The sequence below is a fragment of the Pan paniscus genome, chromosome 7 (assembly GCF_029289425.2).
Source record: "Pan paniscus chromosome 7, NHGRI_mPanPan1-v2.0_pri, whole genome shotgun sequence".
NCBI classification, from domain to species: Eukaryota; Metazoa; Chordata; class Mammalia; order Primates; family Hominidae; genus Pan; species Pan paniscus.
Window position 1 is genome coordinate 23037715 of NC_073256.2, and position 26394 is coordinate 23064108.

Genomic DNA, 26394 nt, shown 5'->3' on the forward strand with positions numbered 1-26394 from the left:
AAGATCAAAACTCCTCCTGCAAGCCCCACTAGCTCTGTCTGCTCACCTTCGTGGTAGATATCGCTATCGTACTTTTATCCTCATTTGTGTGATAAGTACTTCAATGTCCACTTCTTCCACGAGCCCCTGAGCCTCTGAAGGGCCTGGACCACACCTACTTTTTCTCACCATTACATCTCCCTTGTCAGGCACATGGTAGGCGCTTAAAAAGTATTTGATGAACAAATGGCTTGTTTGGTGACAGTCCAAAGGCTGGGGGACAGAGGGAAAGCCCCTCCTTTCGGGCCCCAGACGGGTGGCGCTGATGGAGAGGAGGCTAGGATAAGGCCTCCAGGACCGAAGCATGCACCCGTAAGGCCCCTGCTAAAAAGACCTTCCGAAGGCGGAGGAACTGCGAGAGTGCCTACGTTAGCCCAAGGCCTGACCCGACGATCCCAGGGACCCTCGCCCTAACTGGCCCCGCCTCCCGGGCCCCAAACCCGGACTCGGCCCCGCCCGAAGCTCCAGATCCTGGGGCCCGCCCCCGGCCCCGCGTCGGAAGACCATGGGCTCGCTCCTGGGCCTGCCTCAAACCCTCCGCAGGTAACGCCTCCCGAACTTGAGCCACATTCCGATCCCCTCCTCAAATCCCTCCCCGTTTCCCACACCCTGGACCCCTTGCTCCGTCTCGGCCCCGCCCCAAGCCCAGCTAGGTCTCGGCCCCTGAGCCCAGCCCCGACCGGCCTCCCAGTCCCTGGGTCCCTCCCGACACCGGCCCCTCCCTAAGCTCCGCCTCCGAGGGCCCGCCTCCTGAGCGCAGCCCAGCCCGGACTCGTCCCCGCTTCCCGGACCCTGGGCTCCTCCCCACGTGGGCCCGTCCTAAGCTTCGCCTCCCAGAGTCCACGCACCGCCTGGCCAAGTGCTACGACATAGTCAACGCCCCGCCCCTGCCCCGCCTTCTGAGACCTTCTCTGGGTCTGGCCTTCGCCCCGCCCTAAGACCTGTCTCCTGGGCTCTGCTCTGAGTCCCGCTTCCTGAACCCATTGGCGTTTATCCCCGCCCTAATGCCCGCCTCCAGGACTCTTATCCTGCCCCCACTCAAGGCACCGCCTCCAGGACGCCACTAACCTGGACGCTTCGGAAGCCCAGCTTCCAGGATCGCCCTCTCCTGGCCACGCCCCAGGAACCGCCAAGCTGGACTCTACCCAGGACCTGCCGCGACGTCGCTTATCCTGGCCCTACCCCAGGCCCCGCCCCCCTAACGCTCATCTTGGCCCCGTCCTAGAGTCCGACCCCAGGACGCACCTCCTGACCCTATCCCCAGGCCCCGCCCCCTCTCTGCCCCCGCGCACTGCCCTCGGCCCGCCCCCTCTTCAGTCCAGGCCCGGCTTCCTCCAGGTCTCCCGGCAACGCTGCGGCCCCACCCACGTCATGGCGCCCGAGGAGAACGCGGGGACCAAACTCTTGCTGCAGGGTTTCGAGCGCCGCTTCCTGGCGGCGCGCACACTGCACTCCTTCCCCTGGCAGGTGGGCGGCGGGGCGAGCGGAGAGGCCCGCGGGGCGAGCGGAGAGGCCCGCGGGGCTCGCGGGAGTCCAGGGGCAGACGGGATGGGTCTCCGTGCTGAAACCCCCGGCGCTCCGGCCACGTGAGTTCCTGGGTTCTCCCCGGTCAGGACCGCGAGAACCGGTCCCCGTCCCTAGGGCCTGGCCAGAGTCGCTCGCACCCCTTCTGCCCCGCGAGCTGGCGGCGGAAGCTGGGGGTGTCTCCACCGCCTTGGGGGGCAGACGCGCGCTCGGTGTGGGGTACAGTTCACGATCATTTTCACGACTTTTTAAAGGCAGTAATCGTTCTGGTCACTGGGACACAGCTGCGCTCGCCCATTCTTAAAAGTCAGTGCCCTCAGGCCCGCGGGTAACCACCTCCTCCTGAGCACGGTGACCAGGTCACAGGCTGTCCCTCGTGCTTCAGTGTTCTCATCTGTATGTCGAGCACTGCACACAATCGGCTCATGCGCTGAGGCTTTCACGCCTGTGATGGAAGAGACAGAGAAGGTGGTGGCCTCTCCTCTCCCTGGGGACCTGCCATTCTCAGCACAGGCACATGGCAGGCAGCAGCCTCCCTTCTGCCAGCAGAGGGGCTTAATGCACCCCGCCCCATTTGGAATTCATGTGCAGTGAGCTCACTGGGATGAGTCAGTTTGGATATATATTCCTCCCTGGGTCTGCCCCATTTTATGGGGTGTTGCTTAATCATTTGCGTTATTCCATTGACATGAAATATTTAGCACTCAGAGATCATTTCCAGTCAGGAGAAATTTGTGCATTTTTAACCCAAAATAGAAACCTTCATAAAAGCATCATAGGTCTCCATTCAATATTGACTATAATTGTTCACATGCCCACACTGAATGCTAACTTGTGCTCACCCTCAACACCCACGAGGTGGGTACTATTACTATCACTCACATTTGACCAGAGGGATTGTTTGATTATGGTGAAGTAGTTGAGAGTTCAGACCCAGGAGACAGCCTGCCTGCTTCGAATCCTGGCCCAACCCCTGGCCCTGTGTGACCTTGGGCAAGTGACTGCATCTCTCTGTGCTATTGTTTTCTTATTAATAAAATGGGGGATATAATGATACCTACCTCTTAGGGTTGTTGTCAGCGTTGAGTACAAAAGCCTGTGGATCAGTGCCTGGCTCATGGTAAATGCATGTCGGTGTTAGCTAGTGTTTTATTCAGTCTCAAAATGTTTAATAAATGCCTTCCGTGAGCCAGGCACCATGGCTCAGCAGTACCCATGATAGATGAGGCTCTGCTTGCATGGGAGAGCCAGAGACTAAACAAATAAATGAATAAACAAGAAAAGACCAGATGAGAGTGGCTTTAAAGCCAAGAAAACAGGGAAATGGTGAATGGAGCAACTGGGGAGAAGTGTCACCAAAGTCAGGGAATCAGGGAAGCCTTCCCCAAAGAGGTGGCATTTGAACTGGGGCCTGAGTGGTGAAGCAGCCAGCCATGGGAAGGGTCTGGGGAACAGGATATGCAAAGGCCCTGTTGTGGAAATAAGCCAGTTGTGGTTGAGGAACAATAGCAAGGCAGCCAGTGTGGCTGGAGTGGAGTGAGCAGGGTGGGCCAGAGGTGAGGGACAACAGGCCAGAGAGGGGGATTAGCAGCAGGTCTTGTAGGGCCTTTTATGGCATAGAAGAAGCTCTGAAGCAATGAAGTGCCTTGCCATGTGTCACATACCAGCCGAGACAGTCTGCCTAACTCGGGAGCCAAAGCTCGCTGCTGGGCTTGAGGCCCCTGTAAGAGGACAATGTAACCCAGGCTGGTATGGGCACATTCTGCATTTCCACTTAAACTCAGATGGCAAGCCCATCAAACCTTGGTGCCATGGCTGCCCTGGTAATTCCTGGCTGACCAGTGTAACCAGGGAGCTGGCCCATGACCTGGGTGGCAGCTGAGTAGCCAGGACTAATGCGACCAAGAGTCAGCCTTCTTCCTGTGACTCATCCAGGTGCATCCTGAGACATCTGAAGGTCAGGCTTTCAGCCGCTGTGGCTTCCACTTCCAACTGGCTCCACGTCCCCAGGGAGGGATCACATAGAGCTTTGCCAACACACTCTATTGCGTGTTTAATGTTCCTGTGAATGGGCCCTTGAGATTTCTCTCTCTCCCGTCCACACAGAGCTTAGAGGCAAAGTTAAGAGACTCATCAGATTCTGAGCTGCTGCGGGATATTTTGCAGAAGGTAAGAATCCCAGAGTCCCTGGGACTCATGACCCTGCCTCCTGAAGCTCTCCGGAAGACCTGAGAGAAGCAGCACAGGTGTGCTTGTACCCTTTAAAAACAGCCCTCTTCAAAGAACAAAACCATTGAGTCAGCACTTCAGGAGGGTGTCAGCACCTCCGACAGCTCCTAAGCTTTCGTTTTCTATCTATGACTTAGACAAAGACATCAGAATATACAAAAATCTGCAAGAGGGGGGAAATCTACGGAATGTTTTTTAAACCATCCACAGCAAAAAGAGAGATGACAGGTGCAAAACAGCTTCTAGCATTTGGTAGATGCTCAGAGACTTTCTTTTTTGCATTCATGAGGCCTGTCCCGCCCACTCCTGTCTCTTCTAGACCTAAATGGGCCCCTGCTTTGCCCAGGGTGGGGTTTGGACTCAAGTGCATCTGCATGCAAGTGAGAGCCAGGATCACCACCCGGCCCAGCCACAGGCTGACCTTGGCCTTGAGGGCCAAGTGCAGATCACCCTGCATCCTGGGTCTTCACCTTCAAAGGGCCATGGGCCCTTCTGAAAAGACAAACCAATAGACTCCCTCCCAGAAAGAAGTGCACCAGAATACACTTTCCATACAAACTCAGGGGAGGCAGACATCCTCCACCCCCACCCACCCGGCCCATCCTAGGAGCCCCGGTGAAGAATTCCTGTTCTAGAGGTGAACCAAGATTATCCACGTGGAAAAGATGCAGCCACAGCAGGGAAGACTTTCAGGGCAATACAGTAGGTCAGGGCTTCGAGCATGGAGATACCTGAAGTTATCTCGCACCTTGCTCTGAGTTTCCCCCTGAGCCTCACTCTTGTAGGTGGTGAAGCATGAGATGTAGGGAGAGCTGCTTTAAAACCCAGCACAAGGCTGGGTGCACTGGCTCACACCTGTAATCCCAGGACATTGGGAGGCTGAGGTGGACGGATCACCTAAGGTCAGGAGTTCAAGACCAGCCTAGCCAACATGGCAAAAACCCATCTCTACTAAAAATAAAAAAAATTAGCTGGGCGTGGTGGTGCACACCTATACTCCCAGGTACTCGGGAGGCTGAGGCAGAAGAATCGCTTGAACCCAGGAGGCAGAGGCTGCGGTGAGCCACGATCAGGCCACTGCACTCCAGCCTGGGCAACAGAGCGAGACTCTGTGTCAGAAAAAATGAAAAACCAGCACCAGCATGAAGAGCCTGTGTATTGCGTGGGGTACTTTGCTGCCCTTGGGCAGAATCTGCATCCCTCCCAGCCAGCAGGCGCTGCGGACTGTCTCCTCCCTCTCCTTCCAGGCTCTTGTTTTCCCACCGTCCCCACTCCTGCTGCACCAGTCCCTCTGCCCTCCTTTCCAAGTGCCAGCCCGTGGCCACCTCAGAGCTTGCACAGACTGTTCCCACTGCCTGGAACTTGCTCATCCTGCACTTGGCTTCTCTCAGCTTTAGCTGGAGTGTCACCCTGAGTGTCCCCTCCCCTCCATCCTGTCCCCAGGGACACACGCTCCAAGAGAGCAGTTGCCGAGTGGGCCTTCCCGCCTCTTCCATAGAGCCAGATAGTTGGCGACTGTCCTTACTGCAAGCCCTGGTTCACACTGGCTCCCCTGGGAGGGAGGTTGTTTGGGCCCACATGCCCTGTGTTCCTGCTCAGAATGGGCATTAGAAATGCTGCCATAGCCTGTGCCACTGCAGTGGAAGCATCTTTAGGAAATGACTTATATCTTAAGACAAACTGCAGATGCTTGGGGCCAGAACGCCGTGTCCATCTACATCTTTGCTGAGGGATCGGCTAGCCTGGAGTTTGCCCTCTGCTGTATTGGCTCTCGAGCAACCAACGTTCTGTTCTTTGCCGTAGACTGTGAGGCATCCTGTGTGTGAAGCACCCGCCGTCAGTCAAGTATGCCCGGTGCTTTCCCTCAGAACTCATCAAAAAGGTCAGTAATGGGCAGTGTCCACCCAGTAGCCGGACAGCATAGCCACCTGCGTTCTGGAGCCCCCATCCTTCCCAGGCCCTGGGCCTGCTTTGCAAACCCCAGCATGGCAGGGGCCTCCCCAGGCAACTGGCTGCAGATGAGTGTGACCCATGGGAGACAGTGCAGGGCGGGAAGAAGGGGAGGCCAGCGTCTCTCCCTCACTCTGCCTCCTGGGGTTTCCACAGCAGCTGCTTCTCTGGGGCCCCATCTCCTAGCATATGGATTCTCATTCCTACCAGGCTGGTCCAGCCCACAGCACTGGAACCCTCACTCACACCCTCTGTCCTGCCCACCGAAGGGTTTGGAGTTTCCTGCTCTTGTCTGTCTCTGGGTTGCCCCATGGGCCCCTGTTGGAAAATTTAGCTCTTGCCATACCTTTGGAACTAGTTCCTCTGGTGAATTCTCTGCATTGATCCTGCTGGAATGAGCTCTTTCCTGACTGATACAGGATGGATTTTATTTTTTACTTATTTATTTACTTTTTTGAGACAGTCTCACCGTGGTGCCCAGGCTGGATTACCGTGGCACAATCTCGGCTCACTGAAACCTCTACCTCCTGGGTTCAAGCAACTCTCGTGCCTAAGAAGCTGGGACTACAGGCACATGCCACCATGCCTGGCTAATTTTTGTATTTTTAGTAGAGACAGAGTTTCACCATGTTGGCCAGGCTGGTCTCGAACTCCTGACCTCAGGTGATCCGCCTGCCTCAGCCTCCCAAAATGCTGGGATTACAGGAATGAGCCACCACACCTGGCCTAGGATGGATTTTAAAGATGGGCCCGAACATGCAGGGTTTGACATGAGGATGTCGAGAGGCCTTTCCTTAGTAGGCAGTAGCAGACCTGCTGAGTGAAAGGGCCACACTTTTAGCAAATAAACAATCCCCTGCTTCTCCAATACCTGCTTTCTCCCTAGTCCTCCCCAAAAGGGTGCATCTGTAGTCTCCAGCAGGTCTGCCCTGTGCCATCACGAGAGGGCAGCAGTCACCCAGTGTACCCTGCTGCTGCCCTGTGAATCCTAGGATGGGACCAGCTGTGGAAAAGCAGCCTGCTGACAGCCACAGCCTGCAGCATGGGCCGCCCTCACAGTTCTGCCTGGGCTCACTTAAAAGCACCTTTTGTTTTCCTCCTCTCTGTGTTTGATCTAAACACAGAGCTCTCTGTCATGGTCACGTGGCAGCTCTCACGGAATCCTTGTCTCCTGCCCTAGACTACACCTAACCCTACCCTCTCAACACCTCTTGTTGAAGGCCCTCCCTTCCAGGTTGCCCTACCAAGTGAAAATTTTTTTTAGAGACAAGGTCTCTTGCCCAGGCTGTCCTCGAACTCCTGGGCTCAAGCAGTCCTCCCATGTCAGCCTCTAGATTAGCTGGGACTATTCGGCACACACCACCACGCCCAACGAAGTGAATATTTTATGCGCCAGCTGTCCGGTGTTACACCATTCCATCCCAAATCTCCCCTCTAAACTTGGTGAAAATCATCTGGCCATTTTTACAGATTAGAACGAAAGCAAACAAGCTCTCACTCTCTTTGCCCGCAGCACGAGGCTGTCCACACGGAGCCTTTGGACGAGCTGTACGAGGCGCTGGTGGAGACCCTGATGGCCAAGGAGTGCACCCTGGGCCACTGGAGCTATTTGCTGGTATGAGAAGGGCACCCTCCTCCCCCTCACAGCCCAGATACTCTTCCTGCACAGACAAAGTGAAAACGTGGGTGTGGGTTCAAATCCTGACTCACCCATTCTGCAGTCTTAGACATGAGGTCCATTAACCTTCTTTAGCCTCAGTTTCCCTGTCTGTAAATCAAGCACTTCAACAACAACAGCATGTCTCGTGGGGTTGTTGGGCATTTGTCCAATAGGTGACACACACTACCTGCCTCACAAGGACCTGGTGCCCAGTCCTCAAAGAATATTTGACAGGGCTGCACATGGTGGCTCAAGCCTATAATCCCAGCACTTTTGGAGGCCAAGGCGGGTGGATCTGAGGTCAGCAGTTCGAGAACAGCCTGGCCAATATGATGAAACCCTATCTCTACTAAAAATACAAAAATTAGGCCAGGCGTGGTGGCTCATGCCTATAATCCCAGCATTTTGGGAGGCTGAGGCGGGGGGAATCACCTGAGGTCAGGAGTTTGAGACCAGCTTGGCCAAGATGGTGAAACTCCATCTTTACTAAAAATACAAAAATTAGCGGGGTGTGGTAGTGGGCGCCTGTAATCCCAGCTACTCGGGAGGCTGAGACAGGAGAATCTCTTGAACCTGGGAGGTGGAGATTGAAGTGAGCCAAGATCGCGCTATTGCACTCCGGCCTCAGCAATGAGAGTGAATCTTTGTCCCAAAAAAAAGTACAAAAATTAGCCGGACATGGTGGCACATGCCTGTAGTTGCAGCTACTTGGGCAGCTGAGGCTGGAGAATTGCTTGAACCCAGGAGGCAGAGGTTGCAGTGAGCAAAGATCATGCCACTGACTCCAGCCTGTATGACAGAGCTCAAAAAAAAAATAAGATAAAACATAGATACAGAAAACCACAAAGGAAAAACATAGCATATTGAATCATCACGATGCAGCCACCCCTTCATAGCCACACCTGGCCCCTGGCCACCACTGACCTGTGCTCCATCGCCAGAATTCCGTTGTCTCAGGAATGTTCGATGAATAGAATCCTGTGTGGCCTGAGATGAGTGTCTTTCATGCCACGTGACACCCTTGAGGCCCGTGCAAGCTGTTGGTATGTCAACAGTTAGCTGCTTCTCATTGCTGAGTGGCGATTGGTCCTGTCATGCTTTATTCAGCCATGTGGTGGATGGCTACTTGTCTTCTAAGCCACTTGTTTTCTGATTGCTGGACTTACTGTCTCGCCCTCTCTTGGTGCAGCCCTCGGAAGGGTCGGTCACATTCTCCGAGAGCACAGCCATCATCTCCCACGGTACCACAGGCCTGGTCACATGGGATGCCGCCCTCTACCTTGCAGAACGGGCCATCGAAAACCCGGTAGCCTTCACTAACAGGTGACCTCGGGGCACAGGGCAGCCACAGTCTACCTTGCAGAATGGGTCATCGAGAACCCGGCAGCCTTCACTAACAGGTGACCTCGGGGCACAGGGCAGGGCACCGAGGCAGGCTTACCCTGGTGCAGTCGAAGACACGGTCCCCTTTCCTCCCGCCAGGACTGTCCTAGAGCTTGGCAGTGGCGCCGGCCTTACAGGCCTGTCCGTCTGCAAGATGTGCCACCCCCGGGCATACATCTTCAGCGACTGTCACAGCCGGCTCCTCGAGCAGCTCCGAGGGAATGTCCTTCTCAATGGCCTCTCATTAGAGGCAGACATCACTGCCAACTTAGACAGCCCCAGGGTGACAGTGGCCCAGCTGGACTGGGACGTAGCGACGGTCCATCAGCTCTCTGCCTTCCAGCCAGATGTTGTCATTGCAGCAGGTAATGCCCAGCCCCGGGCATCCTGTGCAGGCGGTGTCCTTGCAGCTCTACCCAGCTCTTGGCTCTGGGAAAAGGGAACAATGGACCCTGTCGGGCATGGACATGATGGGGCTTCCAGAAGAGTTACTCTGGGCCTCCAGGGTGGCATCAAAGGACAGGGGTGCCTCTTAAGGTGACCTTCAAGCCACAGCCCTCTTGTTGGAGACAGGCATACTCCCGTTACAGTCGTCACCACATGGCTGTGTCCCAGAGCCATGCCCTGTGTCCTTCAGAGACCACAGGAGGAAAACAACCAGTTCTGGGATGAGGCCAGGGCCCTTGAGAGAAGGTGGTGTTTGGCTGGGCCACCGAAAACCCCTCACCCCTGCCAGCACACTCGGTCCCCTCTCTGGTGGAACAGAGCTCTGCCTGTGGTCCTGGGTCCCAGCCCTGAAACCCACAGGTCCAGCGGTGGCCAGGGACACAGGTCCACCCCTGCAAGCCAGCAGACCAATCGGCAGACACCTGAAACACGAAGTTCATGGCAGGGTCAGGCTTTCTGTCATTCACAGCCCCCTAGATAGGCCGAGAACCAGAGCTGGTTTTTTAAGGAACACCAGTGAGTCTGGAGATTTTTTTCTTTTGCTTTGGTCTTTTGCAGCTTTCTCTACTAAGGGTTCTCCTTTTTCACCCAAGTAATTGCCTTTCCGTCTAATGGCCCAAATGGTCAAGTGGCATCTAATAGTCTCATAGGACCGCTGCCTCTCTGGCCTCGCCCTGCTGCTGAGGTCAGCATGAACTGGAACTTTCCACTTGTCCCTTTCAGTAACCTGAAGCTTTCACCGTAGACTTGCTGTATTGCCCAGAAGCCATCATGTCACTGGTCGGGGTTCTGCGGAGGCTGGCTGCCTGCCAAGAGCACAAGCGGGCTCCTGAGGTCTACATGGCCTTTACCGTCCGCAACCCAGAGACGTGCCAGCTGTTCACCACGGAGCTAGGTGAGCCCCGACGCCCACCCGGGCCTGCATGGTCCCCGAGCTGTCCCTGCAGGACTCCAGTGAAAGTGAAAGAACTGGGTGCCGGGGAAAAGCTAGGATGCCCCACACTCCCACACCATACGGGGAACTCGGGCAGAGGCCGGTGAGCAGGGTGGGCTCGGGGCGTTGGGGGCTTGCGGCAGGAGGAGGGCAGGTCAGCACAGGCAGGGAGGGTCTGAGCCCAGCAGCCCTACTATGTGCTTCAGAGCAGGGTTCTCTAAGCCCTTGGGCCTCGGTTTCCTCATCTGTAAAATGGAGGTGGCGGGAGGGGCAGTTGGGGTCAGGGCTGGACACAGCTGTGGCCTGCAGGATGCTGGAGCACAGGCTGTACAGGCGGATCCTCCACGCCACTGTCCTGAGCACCTAGTTGATGGAAGACGAGCAGGGTGACTATAGAGAAGGGGAACGGGCCCCCTAATGGGCCAGCCACTGTCCTGAGACCTGACATTGGTCAGCCCCCGGCACCTGTGAAGGTGTGCTGTCATTGTCCCATCTCACCGACAAAAACACTAGGACACACAGAGGCCAAGCGACCCCCGAGCTCCCACAGACTGCACCCAGACCACGTGGCTCTCGTGCCTCTACACTACACCCAAGCCCCCCATTGCCACCAGCCTCTGCCCCAGCTCCCCCTGAGCACAGCCCCTCCTGGCAGCCATGTGCACAGATGCACCCGCAGCAGCCTCTGCCTGCACACAGACACACGGACGACCCAGTGCCTGTCCATGTGGGGCAGCCCGTGAACTACAGAGTCAACAAACAAGCCAACACACGAAGGCATACTGGGTTCCACGACAGAGTCCCGCACAACCTAACACAGGAGGCTGGCTGGGCGCGGGGCTCAGACCTGTCATCCCAGCACTTTAGGAGGCTAAGGCAGGAGGACTACTTGACCCCAGGTGTTCAAGACCAACCTGGGCCACATAGTGGGACCCCATCTTCACAAAACATACAGAAACTAGCCAGATGTGGTTGCACACGCCTGTAGTCCCAGCTACTCGGGAGGCTGAGGTGGGAGGATGGCTTGAGCCCATGAGGTGGAGGCTGCAGTGAGCCCTGATCTCACCACTGCACACCAGCGTGGGCAACAGAGCGAGACCCTGTCTCAAAAAAGCAAAAAAAAAAAGGAAGTCTTTTTTCAGATACTTACGTGAAAAAAAACCTGCAATATCTTTTAAGTGAAAAAAAACAGTGCCAAGCAGAACACATAGTATAAGCCCCCACCAACCTTTATTTTTTATTTTTTATTTTTATTTTTTTTTTGAGACAGAGTCTGGCTTTGTATTGCCCAGGCTGGAGTGCAGTGGAGCCATCTCGGCCCACTGCAACCTCCCACCTCCCAGGTTCAAGCTATCCTCCCATCTCAGCCTCCTGAGTAGCTGGGACTACAGGTGCGTGCTACCACGCCTGGCTAATTTTTGTATTTTTTGTAGAGTCGAGGTTTCTCCATGTTGGTCAGGCTGATCTTGAACTCCTGACCTCAAGTGATCTGCTGCCTCAGCCTCCCAAAGTGGTAGGAATACGGGCTTGAGCTACTGCGCCCAGCCCCATTTTTGTTTAAAAACTAATAATAATCACCCACACGTGGTAATGAGTACCTATATTCCAACTACTCAGGAGGCTGAGGCGGGAGGATGACTTAAGCCCAGGAGTTTGTGGCCACCTTGAGCAACATAGCATGACTTCATCTAAAAAAAAAAATGTATCAAAATAATCATTTTCACATAGGTATACCTATAGGGGAAAACCTAGAACATATATATAGCAGGCTTGTCCAACCTGTGGCCCAAAACAAATCTGTAAACTTTCTTAAAACAATATGAGGATTTTTTGTGATTTTTTTTCTTTTAGCTCATCAGTTATTGCTAGCTTTACTGTATTTTATGGGTGGCCCAAGGCGATTCTTCTTCTTCCAATGTAGCGCAGGTAGGCCAAAAGATTGGACATGCCTGATATACACGTTAACAGGTGCCATCCTTGGATGGCAGGATTATAGAGATTGCTACACGTTCATGTCTATACTACTTCATTTTTATAAATACGCATTTTCCACTCGTAACAAAAAACCGTGATTGAAAATCATCCCAGGTCACAGTGTCTCATGCCTCTAATCCCAACCCTGTAAGAGGCTGAGGCTTTGGGAGGCAGAGGTGAGCAGATCACCTGAGGTCAAGAGTTCAAGACCAGCCTGGCCAACTCGGTGAAACCCCACCTCTACTGAAAACACAAAAATTAGCCAGGCGTGGTGGTGCACACCTATAATCCCAGCTACTCGGGAGGCTGAGGCAGGAGAATCACTTGAACCTGGGAGGCGTTGAAGTGAGCTGAGATTGCGCCACTGCACTCCAGCCTGGGGAACAGCGTAAAACTCAATCTAAAAAATAATAATAAAAGAGGCTGAGGAAGGAGCATCACTTGAGGCCATGCGTTCAGGACCCCATCTCTACAAAATAAAAAAAAATACTGGTATGGTAGCATGCACCTGTCATCCCAGCTACTCAGGAAGTGGGAGGATTGCTAGAGCCCAGGAGTTGAGGCTGTGGTGAGCAATGACTGTGCCACTGCACTCCAGTCTGGGTGACATAACAAGATCGTATCTCAGACAAAAAAAAAAAAAAAAAAAAAAGAATCATTCTGGCTAATGGCTCTTCAGACACCTGTGCTTATGAGAACATCAGCCCCTTCTAAGCTTTTGTGTGTGTGTGTGTGTGTGTGTGTGTGTGTGTGTGTGTGTGTGTGTGTGTGTGTCTGTGTGTGTGTGTGTGTTTTGAGATGGAGTCTCACTCTGTCACTCAGGCTGGAATGCAGTGGCACAATCTCGGCTCACTGCAACCTCCGCCTCCTGGGTTCAAACAATCCTCCCGCCTCAGCCTCCCAAGTAGCTGGGATTACAGGCACCCGCCATCGTGCCTGGCTAATTTTTGTATTTTTGTAGAGATGGGGTTTCACCATGTTGGCCAGGCTGGTCTCGAACACCTGACCTCAAGTGATCCGCCGGCGTTGGCCTCCAAAAGTGTTGGGATTACAGGCATGAGCCAGTGTGCCCGGCCACTTTCTAAGCTTTGTGAAGAGTGAGTTGACTGAGCAGCCAGGTAGATGTGGGTTCAGATCTCTGCTTCGGTCCTGCTGTGCCAAGTGCTGGGGCAGACGTGGGCAGAGAGTGGATAGCGGCATGGTGCCTGCTGCTAGCCATTTCTATGCAAAACCAGATTTCCGGTCCCATCCTGGAGGCCAATTCTAGGTACGTGGGTGGGCCTGGGAACCTGTGAAGCAAGTAAACTGACTTAGACACCCCCCACCCTGCCAGGCCTGTCCTAGCAGCCCCACACAAAACGCACATGTCCTGTCCCCAAACACCGCCATCCTCAAACACGTGCTCTGTTTCCAGGCTGGGCTGGGATCAGATGGGAAGCGGAAGCTCATCATGACCAGAAACTGTTTCCCTACGGAGAGCACTTGGAGATGGCAATGCTGAACCTCACACTGTAGGACTCACACACGACTCCAACGGGATTGTGAGAATCAAGTCACTCTCGTGGGAAGAATTTTTATATGAGAAAGGGGATAAAACTTTCATTGGACTGGAATGTTTGGAGAATGTTAAATTCCAAATCAGGAACCACAAACTGCCCTCTAATAAGACATCGGCTATCTAAGCGTGTGGGTGCCCCGTTTCTGCCAGCAGTTCTGGTTCTTAAGAAAATCACCATAAATCAGACATGAAAATTCTGGCTCCAAAAATAGCATTTTCTTTGTGCAAATAAAAACGTGTGTATCAACTATGACGTTCCCCCACGTGGACACACTCGGTTCCTCATAAAACCAAGCCTGCTGCAGCTGCCACATCCCTGGACACATTCGATTCCTCACAAAGCCAAGCCCGCTGCAGTTGCCACATCCCCGGACACACTCGGTTCCTCACAAATCTAAGCCCGCTGCAGCTGCCACATCCCTGGGCTTATGGTGCAGCAGGTGCTTTTTTCAAGACAGGAATCAAAGTGTTAGGAACATGGAAGAAAGGTGACACCTGGAGACCAAATGCAGGATTGGGAGTACTGCAGAGGTCACAGGGAAGTCACAGAACAGTAATATGCTAGCAGGGGCATGGGGCGTGAAGAACAGAAGACAGGAAGCGTTTCGGAGACTCCAAAGAAGAAATCAGGGCCAACCACAGCTTCCCGGGTCATTCACCAGGTGGCACCACTGCCGTCATTTCAGCTTCTGGCCACTGGGAGGCGCTGCTCGAAAGGGTTTGCCCTGAGACTCCAAGAAGAAGCTGTGGGAAGGACAGCAGGGGCCCTGGGGTTTTAGCCTCTGGCCCAGGAGTTATGTGTCCATAACCAAAGGGAGCACAGTCTGCACCCAGCTCTCATCCCATCAGAGCTGCTGAGACTCCCACAGGTTCTTCCAGAACTGGTTTAGCTTGCCTGCAGGATCAGGAAAGTTTGAGAAAGGCATCTGCAAAATACTAAAGAGCAGAGCTTACCTCATTGCCTGTCCCCACCCCATCCCAGGTCACCACCTGGATGACCCCAGCTCCCCGACCCAACAACAACCCCTCCCAAGTCCCTAACTCCCTCACTTGGACTTGAGACCCTTCACACCCCAGCAGCGCTCCGCCTCCAACTTGATATCATGCTTTCTGGAAACTTCCCCGTATGTCCCACTTTCCCACACTTGGTGCGCTGGAGCACCTTCCGGCCTCCACATGCTGTACGTTCCCCTGTGAGCACCGTCCTCTCAGCCTCTGGCCAACACAGTCCCACCCATCTGTGGGTAACAAGGGGGTGTGGGTGTTCTTTACAGCCTTGCTAAACTGTCTGAATCAAGGATCACAAACTACAGCCTGCAGGCCAAACCCAGCCCACAGCCTGTGTTTGTAAATAAAGCTTTGTTGGAACAAAGCCACACCCCTTATTCTACAGATGATCTGTGGCTACTTTCGCACCACAACAGAGTACCATGGTTCTGACAGAGACTGGGGGACCCAGTCTAAATGACTTCTGACCTGGACCTTTACTGAAAATCCTCCCAATCATTCTGTTGTCAAGAATGATGTATTACTTTTTGCAATAAGAAACAAGTAAGCTTTGCAGAATTCCACCCACCTTTCAAGGCTTGTCCCAGAAGTTCCCTTTGCCCACGCACCTACCTGATCCGATCACTTCCTAAACTGCAGCCCGGCCCACCCGGCTCCAGCATCATTTGTGGAGTGTCAGCTCCATAAATCCAGAGGGCAGGTGGGGTTGTGTCCTAACTTTCCCAAGCCTACTGTACCGAAATGGGACAGCAGAGTAGGAAGCCTCTGTGACTTCTGCTCCCTCCCTAGCTTTTCCACCAGACCCCGCATGGTCCCACCCTGGCTGTGTGAAGCAGGGATCAGGGAGCGTGGCTCGGTGCCAGTCTCCAGAACCCTGCCCACCCTGGCGTGGTGGCAGACATGGCTACCTGCAGCTAAGCTGCCAGTTCCTCTGAGTCCTCAAAGACCAGACCATTTTCTTCATGTTTCACCAGCTCATGTAAACTGCAGAGAGAACAAAGGGAGCCCGAGAGCTTCCTGGAGAAGACACCAGACCCCTGGGGTGCCCAGCTGGACTCCCACCCACCCCACGCTCAAACCAGGCTGGGGGTTGGAACAGGGTGTGTGGTTTCTGGGAGGTGGTTCTTAGATTTGGCATCTGAAGAGTATAAAAGCCTGGGGGGGTGCACATCAAAATGGACAAACTGATTTGAGGAGGGAGCCTTAAGGAAGGTTTGTACCTTCTGTGCTGGATGCTCTTCAAGGACTGAAGAATTATTTTTGCATGTTTTTCTTAATTCCATGGCCATGGAACAAGTAAAGGCAACCCCCTGGGGACTGGCTCAGCACATAAAAGATGACTTTTCTAGGACACCAGATTTGATCCCGACATTCCCTGAGCTCAGCTCACACGAGGGGCTCGCATCCCTGAATCCCATCCAGGGGCCGGCTCCTGAGCAGGGGCCAAGGGCTCAACATTTGCTGGGGCTACTGCTTCTAGAATCTCCTCTAACTCCACCCTTCCAAACACCCGTCTATGCTGGGTGGAGTCAGGCCACAGCATGACACTCATTTAACTGATTCAAGCCCAGCACGTGAGCTTGGCCAAAAGGGACATGGTGGGAGAGAAAGAAAGAAAGAAAACCATGTAAGCCTGCAGGCAATTCCCGCCAATTCTACTCTGGGAGCAAAAGCCCCTAGTGGAGTTCTGGTATTTAAGGTGCTTTTTTTTTTCATATTGGGTTGCTGCAAAAGTAATTGCCATTTTTAATGGCAAAAACCGTGTTTACTTTTATGCCAACCTAAATATAACATGAGCTCTAAATGGAAGCAACTACTTCAGTGAGGCTCAGCCCAGACACAGTAACCGCAGGGCTCCTCGTCATGGCCTCCAGTGTGTGCTGGACTGACCGAGGGGCAGGGCCTCACTGTGGGCAGCTCACTCTGCACTGCTCCCCCGCAGTGGTGGATCTGTGAAGCTATCCCCAGAAAGATTCGGGTTCTGCTCCTACCACTTGAAGTTCACGGCACACGCAGGCAAACAGCACCTGAACATGTCCACCACCTTCATAGGCAGGTCCAGGCCACTGGAGGACTTGTCCAGATAGACACCCAGGTCCACCGACCCTGCTAGGCAAGAGGGGTGGGTCAGAGCGCTGGTCTCTGCCCTGGGAACACAAATCCTTCCAGCACAGTGAGGCAACATCCCCCGAGGGGAGTGAAAATTGGATAAGGCCCCCGACAGCCCCAACCACAAGTGGCTTAAGCTGGCCAAGCAGCCACACGGCCTGTCTGGGACATCTGAAAATGTAAGTTGACACTTTTTCTACGTAACCACAATTTGATTTTTTTGCTGTTGTTGTTGTTTTGTTTTGTTTTGTTTTGAGACAGAGTCTCACTCTGTCACCCAGGCTGGAGTGCAGTGGCACAATCTCAGCTCCCTGCAACCTCCAACACCCAGGTTCACCTCCCGCCTGTAATCCCAGCATTTTGGGAGGCCAAGGTGGGCGGATCACCTGAGGTCAGGAGTTCAAGACCAGCCTGGCCAACATGGTGAAACCCCATCTCTACTAAAAAAAAAAAAATACAAAATTAGCGAAGCGAATTCGTGGCAGGTGCCTGTAATCCCAGCTACACAGGAGGCTAAGGCAGGAGAATCGCTTGAACCCGGGAAGGCAGAGGTTGCAGTAAGCCAAAATCGCGCCATTGCACTCAAGCCTGGGCTACAAAAGCGAAACTCCGTCTCAAAAAAAAAAAGAAATAATAATAATAATAATAATAAACCACAGCACACCCACCGCAAACCAGCTGTCAGTGTGAAAATAAGCCAAATAGCTTAACATTTCTAAAGACTAGCTGGGGCCAGGCATGATGGGTCACGCCTGGAATCCCAGCACTTAGGGAGGCCAAGGCGAGAGGATCACTTGAGGGCAGGAGTTCAAGACCAGCCTGGACAACATGGTGAAACCCTGTCTCTCCTAAAAATACAAAAATAAGCCAGCTACTGTGGCGGGCTCCTGTAATCCTGTAATCTACTTGGGAGGCTGAGGTGGGTGAATCGCTTGAACCCAGGAGGCGGAGGTTGCATGAACTGAGATTGTGCACTCCAGCCTAGGCAAAGGAGCAAGACTGTCTAAAACAAAGACTAGCTGGAGAATCCTGCCAGGAAAAGGCCCTCAGCCTCCAAGTACTCTGCTCACTCGAAGCTGGAAGATGCGGCTATAGAGACGCATCAGGACCAAGCCATGACTCCCCACTTGGAGAAATCAACGGGGAAAGAGACGGAGGCAAAGGAGAACCATCTCACTGGGAGAGGCGACGCTGTTTGACACATCGTCCCTGTACCTCCCAAAGCCACTGCCCTCCCACACCTGGGCAACAGTGGCCCCAACCCCAGGCCCAGACTTCCTGCAGGAAGGAAGAGGACTGAATGGAGGGCGTGGCAGACTGAAAGGACGTGGCCTCCTCAAACCCCTTGGTAAAGGGCCTCTGGGGCCACCTGGCAGGAAGGGGCTGGCACACCAGGAAGTAGCCTCCTCCCGGGAGTTCAGCCAGAGCCCAGGTCCTGTCCCCAAGTGGCCTCCAGAGCCACCTTTTCAGAAAAAGTACATCCTGCCCACCCCTGCTCCCCCTGCTTAAGGCTCCGTCTCCTCCCTGAGCCTCCTGCTGGCCTCTCACCCAGAAGCAGGGGTAGTCCTCGGCCCTCCAGCCAGGGGGTGCAGACCTGGATGTGCTGGAAATGCTTCTGGTGGATGAGGCGGCTGTAATACTCCCTCAGAGGCCCTTTGCCTTCACAGAGAAGAGCAGACACTGCCATGCACCCGTATCTGTCCCTGCCACGTGGTCCCAGGCCCAAGACACTCCCCCTAGGAGGAATCCTTTTCCCAGAAGCTCCACCCCTCAGCAGCTCCAGTCAGGCCCCATCCGGGCCCTTCCAGAAGCAACCCAGGAGCCCCAAGACCTGCAGGGATGTGTTCACCCTGACCCCTGACGCATAGCCCTGCACCTGCAGCCAGCTGGCCTCAGGCTGCAAACATGGCGGGGTAAGCACTGGCCTGGCACCTGACCGCCCACTGGGTGGACCCAGCCTTCTGTCTGTGTTGTGCGCCAGGGACACAAGGACTCCCGCTGCCCTGGCACAGCCCCCAGATCACATGGTGCAGGTTCCAAGCCGTGTCTGCCCTGCCACAGCCTCCAGAGCACATGGCGCAGGTTCCAAACCACTCCTGGGAGCCTAGAGGCCAAAGGAGGGAGGAGAGCAGGATCAGCAGCTGGCCCAGACCCCGCCTCTTCCCACACTGCTTCCGCTTTTCCTCCGCCACAATGAGTCACCTGGAAAGGGCTCAGCAGCAGTAACTGTGGGACAGGGGCTCTTCCGTTTGAAAAATTAAAAGAGGCTTGGTTAAGGCAACAATGACATGGCCGGGCACAGTGGCTCATATCAATAATTCCAGCATATTGGGAGGCCAAGGCGGATGGATCACCTGTGGTCAGGAGTTGAAGACCAGCCTGGCCAACATGGTGAAACCCTGTTTCTACTAAAAATACAAAAACAAACTGGGTGTGATGGGCACCAGTAGTCCCAGCTACTCGGGAGGCTGAGGCATGAGAATTGCTTGAATGTGAGACGCGGAGGTTGCAGTGAGCTGAGATCACACCACTGCAGCCCAGCCTGGGCGACAGAGACTTTGTCTCAAAAAAAAAAAAAAAAAAAAAAAAAAAAAAAAGACACCAATGATGAAACAAGAAAAAAAAAAAGATGCTTGGAAATTACTGAAAAACTAGAAAGCTTGTTATCTACAGATTCACATCTGGGCTCCCTGCCCTGCTGTGAAACCCTCTGAGCCACAGTTTCCCACATGTAAAGCAGTATAAGACCCTATGGCAGAGAGCTGCAGTGAGGATTAAGGAGACAAGATCGTGGCAAGCACACGGTAAAGGCGGGGTATCCCTCCCTGGACTCAAATACCTGGAGTCGCAAGACGAGCTGAAAAAGCAGCCAGGCACTGAAGGACAAAGCGGTGCTGAATTTCTTCATCTGTGCTTCCCAGTGCGGTCCAATTCACGGTGGTTTCCGAGCGCCTCCTGGAGGAGAAAACACATGAGGGTGTGGTTAGGGTTCTCTGCTGACAGACCTACCGTGGGGAAGAAAGAGAAACCCTAAAGATGGATCATGGCCGTGACTGCATGTCAAGGAGAATCTCCTTGATGACACTGAGGCCTACGTCGAGATAGAGTAAATCTGGTCCAATTAAAAGGTGTCTATTTTACCACATTTTTTAAAACAAAACAAAACAAAACAAAACAAAAAGATGGAAAAGAAGACAGGGGTACAGGCACCAGTGTTACATGTCTGACGGGGAGCATCTATTCTTCAAAGCTTGCAGCTGTACACGTAGGTTTTAGAATGTCTGTCAGCAGTGGACATGATCTTAGAGTGGGCTGTGCAGATAGACCTTTCCAGGTCATGTAATTGGATTAAGTTGATTGTAATTAACCTACATGTAACTGATTAGGTTAGGGTACATTCCACGTCAGGTGACCAGAGGCAGTATAAAAGGAAGCCTGGAAAGCAGAGGTCCCTCTCCGCCCCTTCCTCCGTCGTCCTGGATGCTGCATCGCTTCCAGCGGGGCTGCTCAAGCACCTGCCCATCTCAGCGCCAGCCGGGGAAAGAAAGTAGACGTGCAATTTCAGGTTAGTTTCACTGAACAGTTGTTTGTTTCACGCAATCCCTGAGGGGTGGGGGGGAAAAGAGACAAAGGAGGCCGAAAGAAACCGATCACACTGGGGCTTGCTGATGGGGTAGGGTGTGCTCTCGTTACTAGTAATTCTTGGAACAGAAAACGAGAAAGCATTTCCGTCTCCATGTGTGGGATAAGACCAAGGTGGGAATGCGAAAAGAAATGTACTGCAGCATGCTGAATTGGTGGGTGAATGGAAAAAGGACTTTGGAAAAAAGGGTGGTTTGCCCTTCAGCCATGTAAGACATCGATACGATATGGCACTTGTTCACTGTTTGTTTAGATGAATTCATGTGGCATGTGTAAAATACCAGAAAAATAAATAAAGAGGGGCTGGAGCTAAAGCCAAACAGATAGAACAGGAAAGACCATCACCTGCTAGTGTGGTAGAGAGGAAGATAACTTCTCTTTATGAATTTGTGTTTGGAAGTTGCCTAATGAAATGGCAAGAGTAGCGATTCAAGTTGTCACAGGAAGCATCCCTTATCTCAGATTTCAAACAGACCAGCCAAAGGGTGACACACGCCATGCCCTGTGGCTTTGATCATTCTGTCTGTCAAGGGAGATAGAGTCATCGTGTCTTCTACCGGAGTGAATCGTGATAGACATAAGTCCGGTCTCCAGAATCAGTTGCTTGTTTTGGGTTGAAAGGTCAACTCCCCATACCTAGGCCACGGGCCCTGTGGCAGGCGAGGTTTACTCTCGGACTAAGTAATCATGGCAGAGGAACACACAATATCTGAGGATGCACACAGCACATTGTGTTCCACAGATTTGACCGACTGGTGGTGAGGTCTCCTCATGACCACACCGGCAAGGATTTAGCGGGGGGCTTCCTGTGGGTGTGTGAATATCCAATGTGCTTAACCATCGACATGTGTGTGTTTGTGTGTGTTTCAGGTGACCCAACAATCAACCCCTGAAAAAGCCGGTCATAAAACCCACAGGATACGAAGATGATGGCACGTCATGATCCCAAACCTGGGGCAAACAGACTGGTGAGAGCCCAGACCCTCCAGAAGCAGCGGAGCACCCCAGTTGGGCCAAGGTCTCCCCTGCCCGATGAAGAAGATCCAAGGGTAAGTCTAGAACTGGATCTCTTGGGTATTGGGGTGGGGGCGGGGGCGGGGGGAGGGTGTGTCACACGGTCCTCAGAGACTGGGTTGGATTCCAAAGAGTTCTGTCACCACCACCCAGGTTGCTTTTCCCATCCAAGGTGGGCGTGGCTTGGGACCTCCTCCCCGGCCCGATAGGCCTCTTGAGAGACTCTTGGGGGCAACCTCCCTTTCTACTTAGAGTCCTGTGTGGCCACGTTTGGTTGTGTTGTTGACATCGGGTTCACCATCGTGCCCCTTAGAACCTTGAGTCCTGCCTTTTAGAGTTCCTCCGTCACATGGGCTTTGGGAGGGAACATCGCATCCGAACTCTCCCAGCACTTAACGGCCCCCATGCCGGTGTCCCCTTTGGAATACTTATTCAGCTCTGAATTCACAATCCGTCTCAATGTTGACGTGGGATCGCTGCCTGTGGCTTCAGCTCACTCACTGACATCACTTCCTTTCCACCCACAGCTCAAGTGCAAAAACTGCGGGGCCTTTGGCCACACGGCCAGAAGTACCAGGTGCCCCATGAAGTGCTGGAAGGCAGCCCTGGTTCCAGCGACCTTGGGGAAAAAGGAAGGGAAGGAAAACCTGAAACCATGGAAGCCCCAGGTTGAAGCCAACCCGGGGCCCTTGAACAAGGATAAGGGAGAGAAGGAAGAGAGACCAAGGTGAGCAGTGGGAGGGGTTTTCACCACTCTTAGGGTACTGCCTCCTAAGGACATGGTGTCTCTGCACCTGCACACCGTGTGCCTTTCCGTCTCCGGGCAAGGGAAGGAACGCTGCAGAGAAATAGACCTGAGCTCCGTGTCCTCCGGGGTTCCACACCCAGGAGCTCCTTTGGCTCTGGGAGATTCAGGGACGGGGAGAGGCGGGGGCGCTTCGTGCAGGTTCCCCACGACAGGGGGAAAAGCGATGAATCCAAATCACAGTCCTTAGTTGGGAAGACTAGAGGGCCACATGGAGGATGGGAAGGTTGGCACGTGAGGGAAAGTGCTGAGGCGGAAAGGGCACCAGATGTCCATTTCTGTATCACAAAACGCGGAATGGGACTGGGCCCCAGACAGGGTTCTCCCTGTCTCCTTGGGAAAACCAGGGGGCACGACCTGACCTTTTTCTTTTCTGCAGGCAAGGAGACCCGCAGAGGAAGACTCTCCTCCACATATTTTCCGGGAAACCTCCAGAGAAGCCGCTGCCAAATCGAAAAGGATCCACGGAATCTTCTCATTATCTGAGGGTGAGTGTCACCCTGGGCCCCTGGCCTTTTTCTCCTCTAGGTCAACCTGGTTGATTTCCTTTCAGCTTCCTGTCTTCGGGAGGGAATCGGGGAACCCCTCTTTCTTGCCTTCTTGGGGTCAGGGACTCCACGATCCTTCCAGGTCAATTTGATTCCAGGCCAAGGCATCTGAAGATGCCGTATTTCCTGTTGCTTTCTTTCTGTCCAATTATGGCAAGCCTGCCAACAACATGTTCCTAGCGGCATGAGGAAATTAGGTCCTCAGAGGCCCCAAACGTGGAGAAGGCTAAACCCAGGAACATGCATGTGTTCAGAGAAGAAGTCCTGAGTACCCTTGAGCCACCAACCTGCCTTCGGAAGGGCATTAGTCCGTTCCACTTCATGGAAGAGTGAGTGGAGGCGCTTTGGTCCAGCTAATGCCCAAGACGCGATCTTTTGAACAATGGTGTGCTTAGGTCAGCAACACATAGCTCGAGAGCGCATCTTTCATGTGTCTTGTCCTGATCAGCACTCAGGTGGAGGGTCTGTCCCTACTTCCAAGGACCGCCTGTCGATACTGTACTAAGAATTTCATGGCGTGTGCACCTTGTCTTTGGATGTGCTTGATTTTCATGTTGGCTCCATGCGGAGGAACTTCTAACCTGTGTTGTTTCCTCTCTTTCAGGTTGCAAGCGGGCCAATGCCGGTCCACACAACCAGTAAGAGGCCGCGCGTGGACCCTGTCCTCTCTGATCGCTCAGCTACCGAAATGTCTGACAGGGTCTCCATCTTGGCTTCACTGTCTCCCCTCAGAAAATCCAGTCTGAGCTCCTCCTCAAGTCCTGGACCAAAGGAAAGACAGACAGGGGCTGCGGCCGACATCCCTCAGCCTGCAGTCAGGCACCAGGGCCCCGAGCCTCTCCTCGTGGTGAAGCCGGCACACAGCAGCCCTGAGGGTGGCTGCCGAGAAGTTCCCCAGGCTGCCTCCAAAACCCATGGCCTGCTCCAGGCCATTAGACCCCAGGCACAAGACAAACGTCCTGCGGTAACCTCACAGCCCTGCCCACCAGCCGCCACACACAGCTTGGGCCTAGGCTCCAATCTCAGCTTCGGGCCAGGAGCCAAGAGACCTGCCCAGGCTCGGATTCAGGCTTGCCTGAACTTCCCCAAGAAACCGAGACTGGGTCCCTTCCAGATCCCCGAAAGCGCCATCCAGGGAGGTGAGCTGGGGGCCTCGGAGAATCTCCAACCTCCGCCAGCCGCAACCGAACTTGGACCAAGTACGTCGCCCCAGATGGGCAGGAGGACACCCGCCCAGGTGCACAGCGTCGACCGGCAGCCTCCGCACAGCAGACCTTGCCTGTCTACTGCCCAGGCCTGCACCATGTCCCATCACCCAGCGGCCAGCCATGATGGGGCCCAGCCTCTCAGAGTGCTCTTCCGGAGACTGGAAAACGGACGCTGGAGCTCCAGCCTCCTGGCGGCACCCCCATTTCACTCTCCTGAGAAGCCGGGAGCCTTCCTCGCTCAGAGCCCTCATGTGTCAGAGAAGTCTGAGGGTCCCCGTGTTCGTGTCCCACCGAGCGTCCTCTATGAGGACCTTCAGGTTTCCTCCTCCTCAGAGGACAGCGATTCTGACCTGGAGTGAGACTGCAGGTGGCAGGGGCTCCTTGGCCTCCAGCTCCCGTGACTTGAAGGGGAATGTGGGACTGAGGTACGGAGAGCAGAGAGAAGACTCTGTGCGGTGACTCCGAAGCTCCCCGGCTGTGGCGCTTCTGTGGATGTGGGAGCCCAGGCCAGGCAGGGAGCAGATGCAGGGACTCTGCCTCATTGAATTCTGGTGAGGGACATTGTAGTTCGCATGGTTCTCCGGAAACGCGCCAGGAAAAGCTTCCGTGCCAGAGATTCGTTGCCTCAGAAACTGCCTGATGCACAGGAGTCAGAGTTCCGCTGGGACGTCAGTAGGAAACTGGGGAATTACTGTGTATTTGCTCTCTAGATGACTGAATAAGGGAAAAGTTAGGGAACCCTGAGAGGTGCAGCCCTTCCGCTGTGCCCCGCCCTGAGAGCAGTGTTTCGGACGCTGGGAAGCGTGCTGTGCAGAGCGCTCTCGGGGTCTTTCCTCAGCCTCGAAAACTGGGCTGTGGAATGCCTTTGTACATATGTGTGTTGAATTTGTTTAGAAGTGAATAAAATTCTCAAAAAGATGACGTATTGTCTTTTGACTCTCATTCCGTGTTTGTGTTTAACTGATTTTCCAAGTGAAGGGGTGGCCTGCCCCTCCAAACTTGTGGGTGTTTCTAGTCGGGTGGGATGAGAGACGGAGAAAAGAAATAAGACACAGGGACAAAGTATAGGGAGACAACAGTGGGTCCAGGGGACCGGCACTCAGCACACCAAGGACCTGCACTGGCACCAGCCTCTGAGTTCCCTCTGTTTTTATTGATTATGATTTTCATTATTTCAGCAAAAAGGAATGTAGTAGGAGAGCAGGGTGATTATAAGGTGAAGGTCAACAACAAAAAAAAACATGTGAGCAAAATAATCTATATCATAATTAAGTTCAAGGGAAGGTACTATGCCTGGACGTGTACATAAGCCAGATTTATGTTTCTCTCCACCCAAACATCTCAGTGGAGTAAAGAATAACAAGGCAGCATTGCTGCAAACATGTCTTGCCTCCCGCCACAGGGCAGCTTTTCTCCGAGATCAGACTTGAACAAATGTACAATCGGGTTTTACACCGAGACATTCAGTTCCCAGGGGCAAGCAGGAGACTGTGGCCTTCCTCCATCTCAACTGCAAGAGGATTTCCTCTTTTACTAATCCACCTCAGTGCAGATGCTTTACGAGTGTCAGGCTGGGGGACAGTCAGGTCTTTCTCATCCCACGAGGCCATATTTCAGACTATCGCATGGGGAGAAACCTTGGACAATAGCCTGCTTTCAAGGGCAGAGGTCCCTGTGGCTTTCCACGGTGCATTGTGCCCCTAGTTTATTGAGACTAGAGAATGACAATGAGTTTTACCAAGTATACTGCTTGTAAACACTTGGTTAACAAGGCACGTCCTGCACAGCCCTAGATCCCTTAAACCTTGATTTTATACAACACAGGTTTTTGTGAGCTCCAAGTTGGGTCAAAGCGGCTGGGGAAAATTGGCTGGGGCAAAGCTACAAATGAACAACTTCTCAGCAAAGCAAATGTTTAAAGTACAGGTCTTTTTCAAAATGCAGTCTCTTGTGTCTTCCCTTTCTACATCGACACAGTGACAGTGTGACATCTTTCTCTTCCCTACATCCAAGGGCTTGAAAATTTCTTGACTTGTTAGCAATCCAAATCGTTATGTCTCCGAAACAGACTTGACTGAGGGGACCGCAGGGCTGGGCAGGACCTTTGACTTCGTATACAACCACAGGAGCAAGAAAACCTCAGCCCCGCTCTACCAACACGCACCTAGTAAAATTCCGCCAACTGAATCTGACGCACGCTAACACGTGGGGAGCGTTGCTTGCACCACGAGTCCCCATTTGGCTCAACCGCCGATGCCAAGTGTGTGGTTCCGGTTGCGACGGCCCCCCGTGAAGTGGCTTCCGGATGTGCGAATGAACCAGGCAGAGTTTCACTGGTCAAATAGACCCCAGCAAAGCTGAA

General features: G+C 53.6%; 2 protein-coding genes and 1 long non-coding RNA gene across 33 annotated transcripts in view; 2 read left to right on the plus strand and 1 right to left on the minus strand.

Moving 5' to 3' along the window:
• LOC117977895 (uncharacterized) overlaps positions 1–26394 on the minus strand; it is a 196460-nt gene that overhangs the window by 130186 nt on the left and 39880 nt on the right. For 3 of the 31 annotated variants that reach the window (XR_010113090.1, XR_010113091.1, XM_063607052.1), the window contains exon 4: positions 19655–19770. Coding sequence is in view for 4 of the 31 variants with exons in the window: in XM_063607052.1 (XP_063463122.1) it covers positions 19655–19770 (116 nt within the window). In the remaining 27 variants the exon portion in view is untranslated. Of the gene's footprint in view, positions 1–46; positions 1054–1107; positions 1315–8326; positions 8465–9078; positions 9215–17047; positions 18475–19654; positions 19988–26394 lie in introns of those variants that run through there. The other 28 variants (XR_008623071.2, XR_008623069.2, XR_008623072.2 and 25 more) reach the window with 20 other exon arrangements.
• Positions 1403–15070, plus strand: LOC100988971 (protein-lysine N-methyltransferase EEF2KMT-like). The gene is given in 9 exon segments (XM_055107320.2): positions 1403–1506; positions 3670–3732; positions 5596–5609; positions 5611–5674; positions 7256–7357; positions 8592–8725; positions 8885–9150; positions 9978–10127; positions 13555–15070. Coding segments are annotated over 9 exon segments (990 nt in total). The 5' UTR covers positions 1403–1410; the 3' UTR covers positions 13656–15070.
• On the plus strand, positions 20193–22087 carry LOC134731029 (uncharacterized). Its single transcript, XR_010113093.1, has 3 exons — positions 20193–20380; positions 21328–21506; positions 21999–22087. It is a non-coding gene; the product is annotated as an uncharacterized LOC134731029 (long non-coding RNA).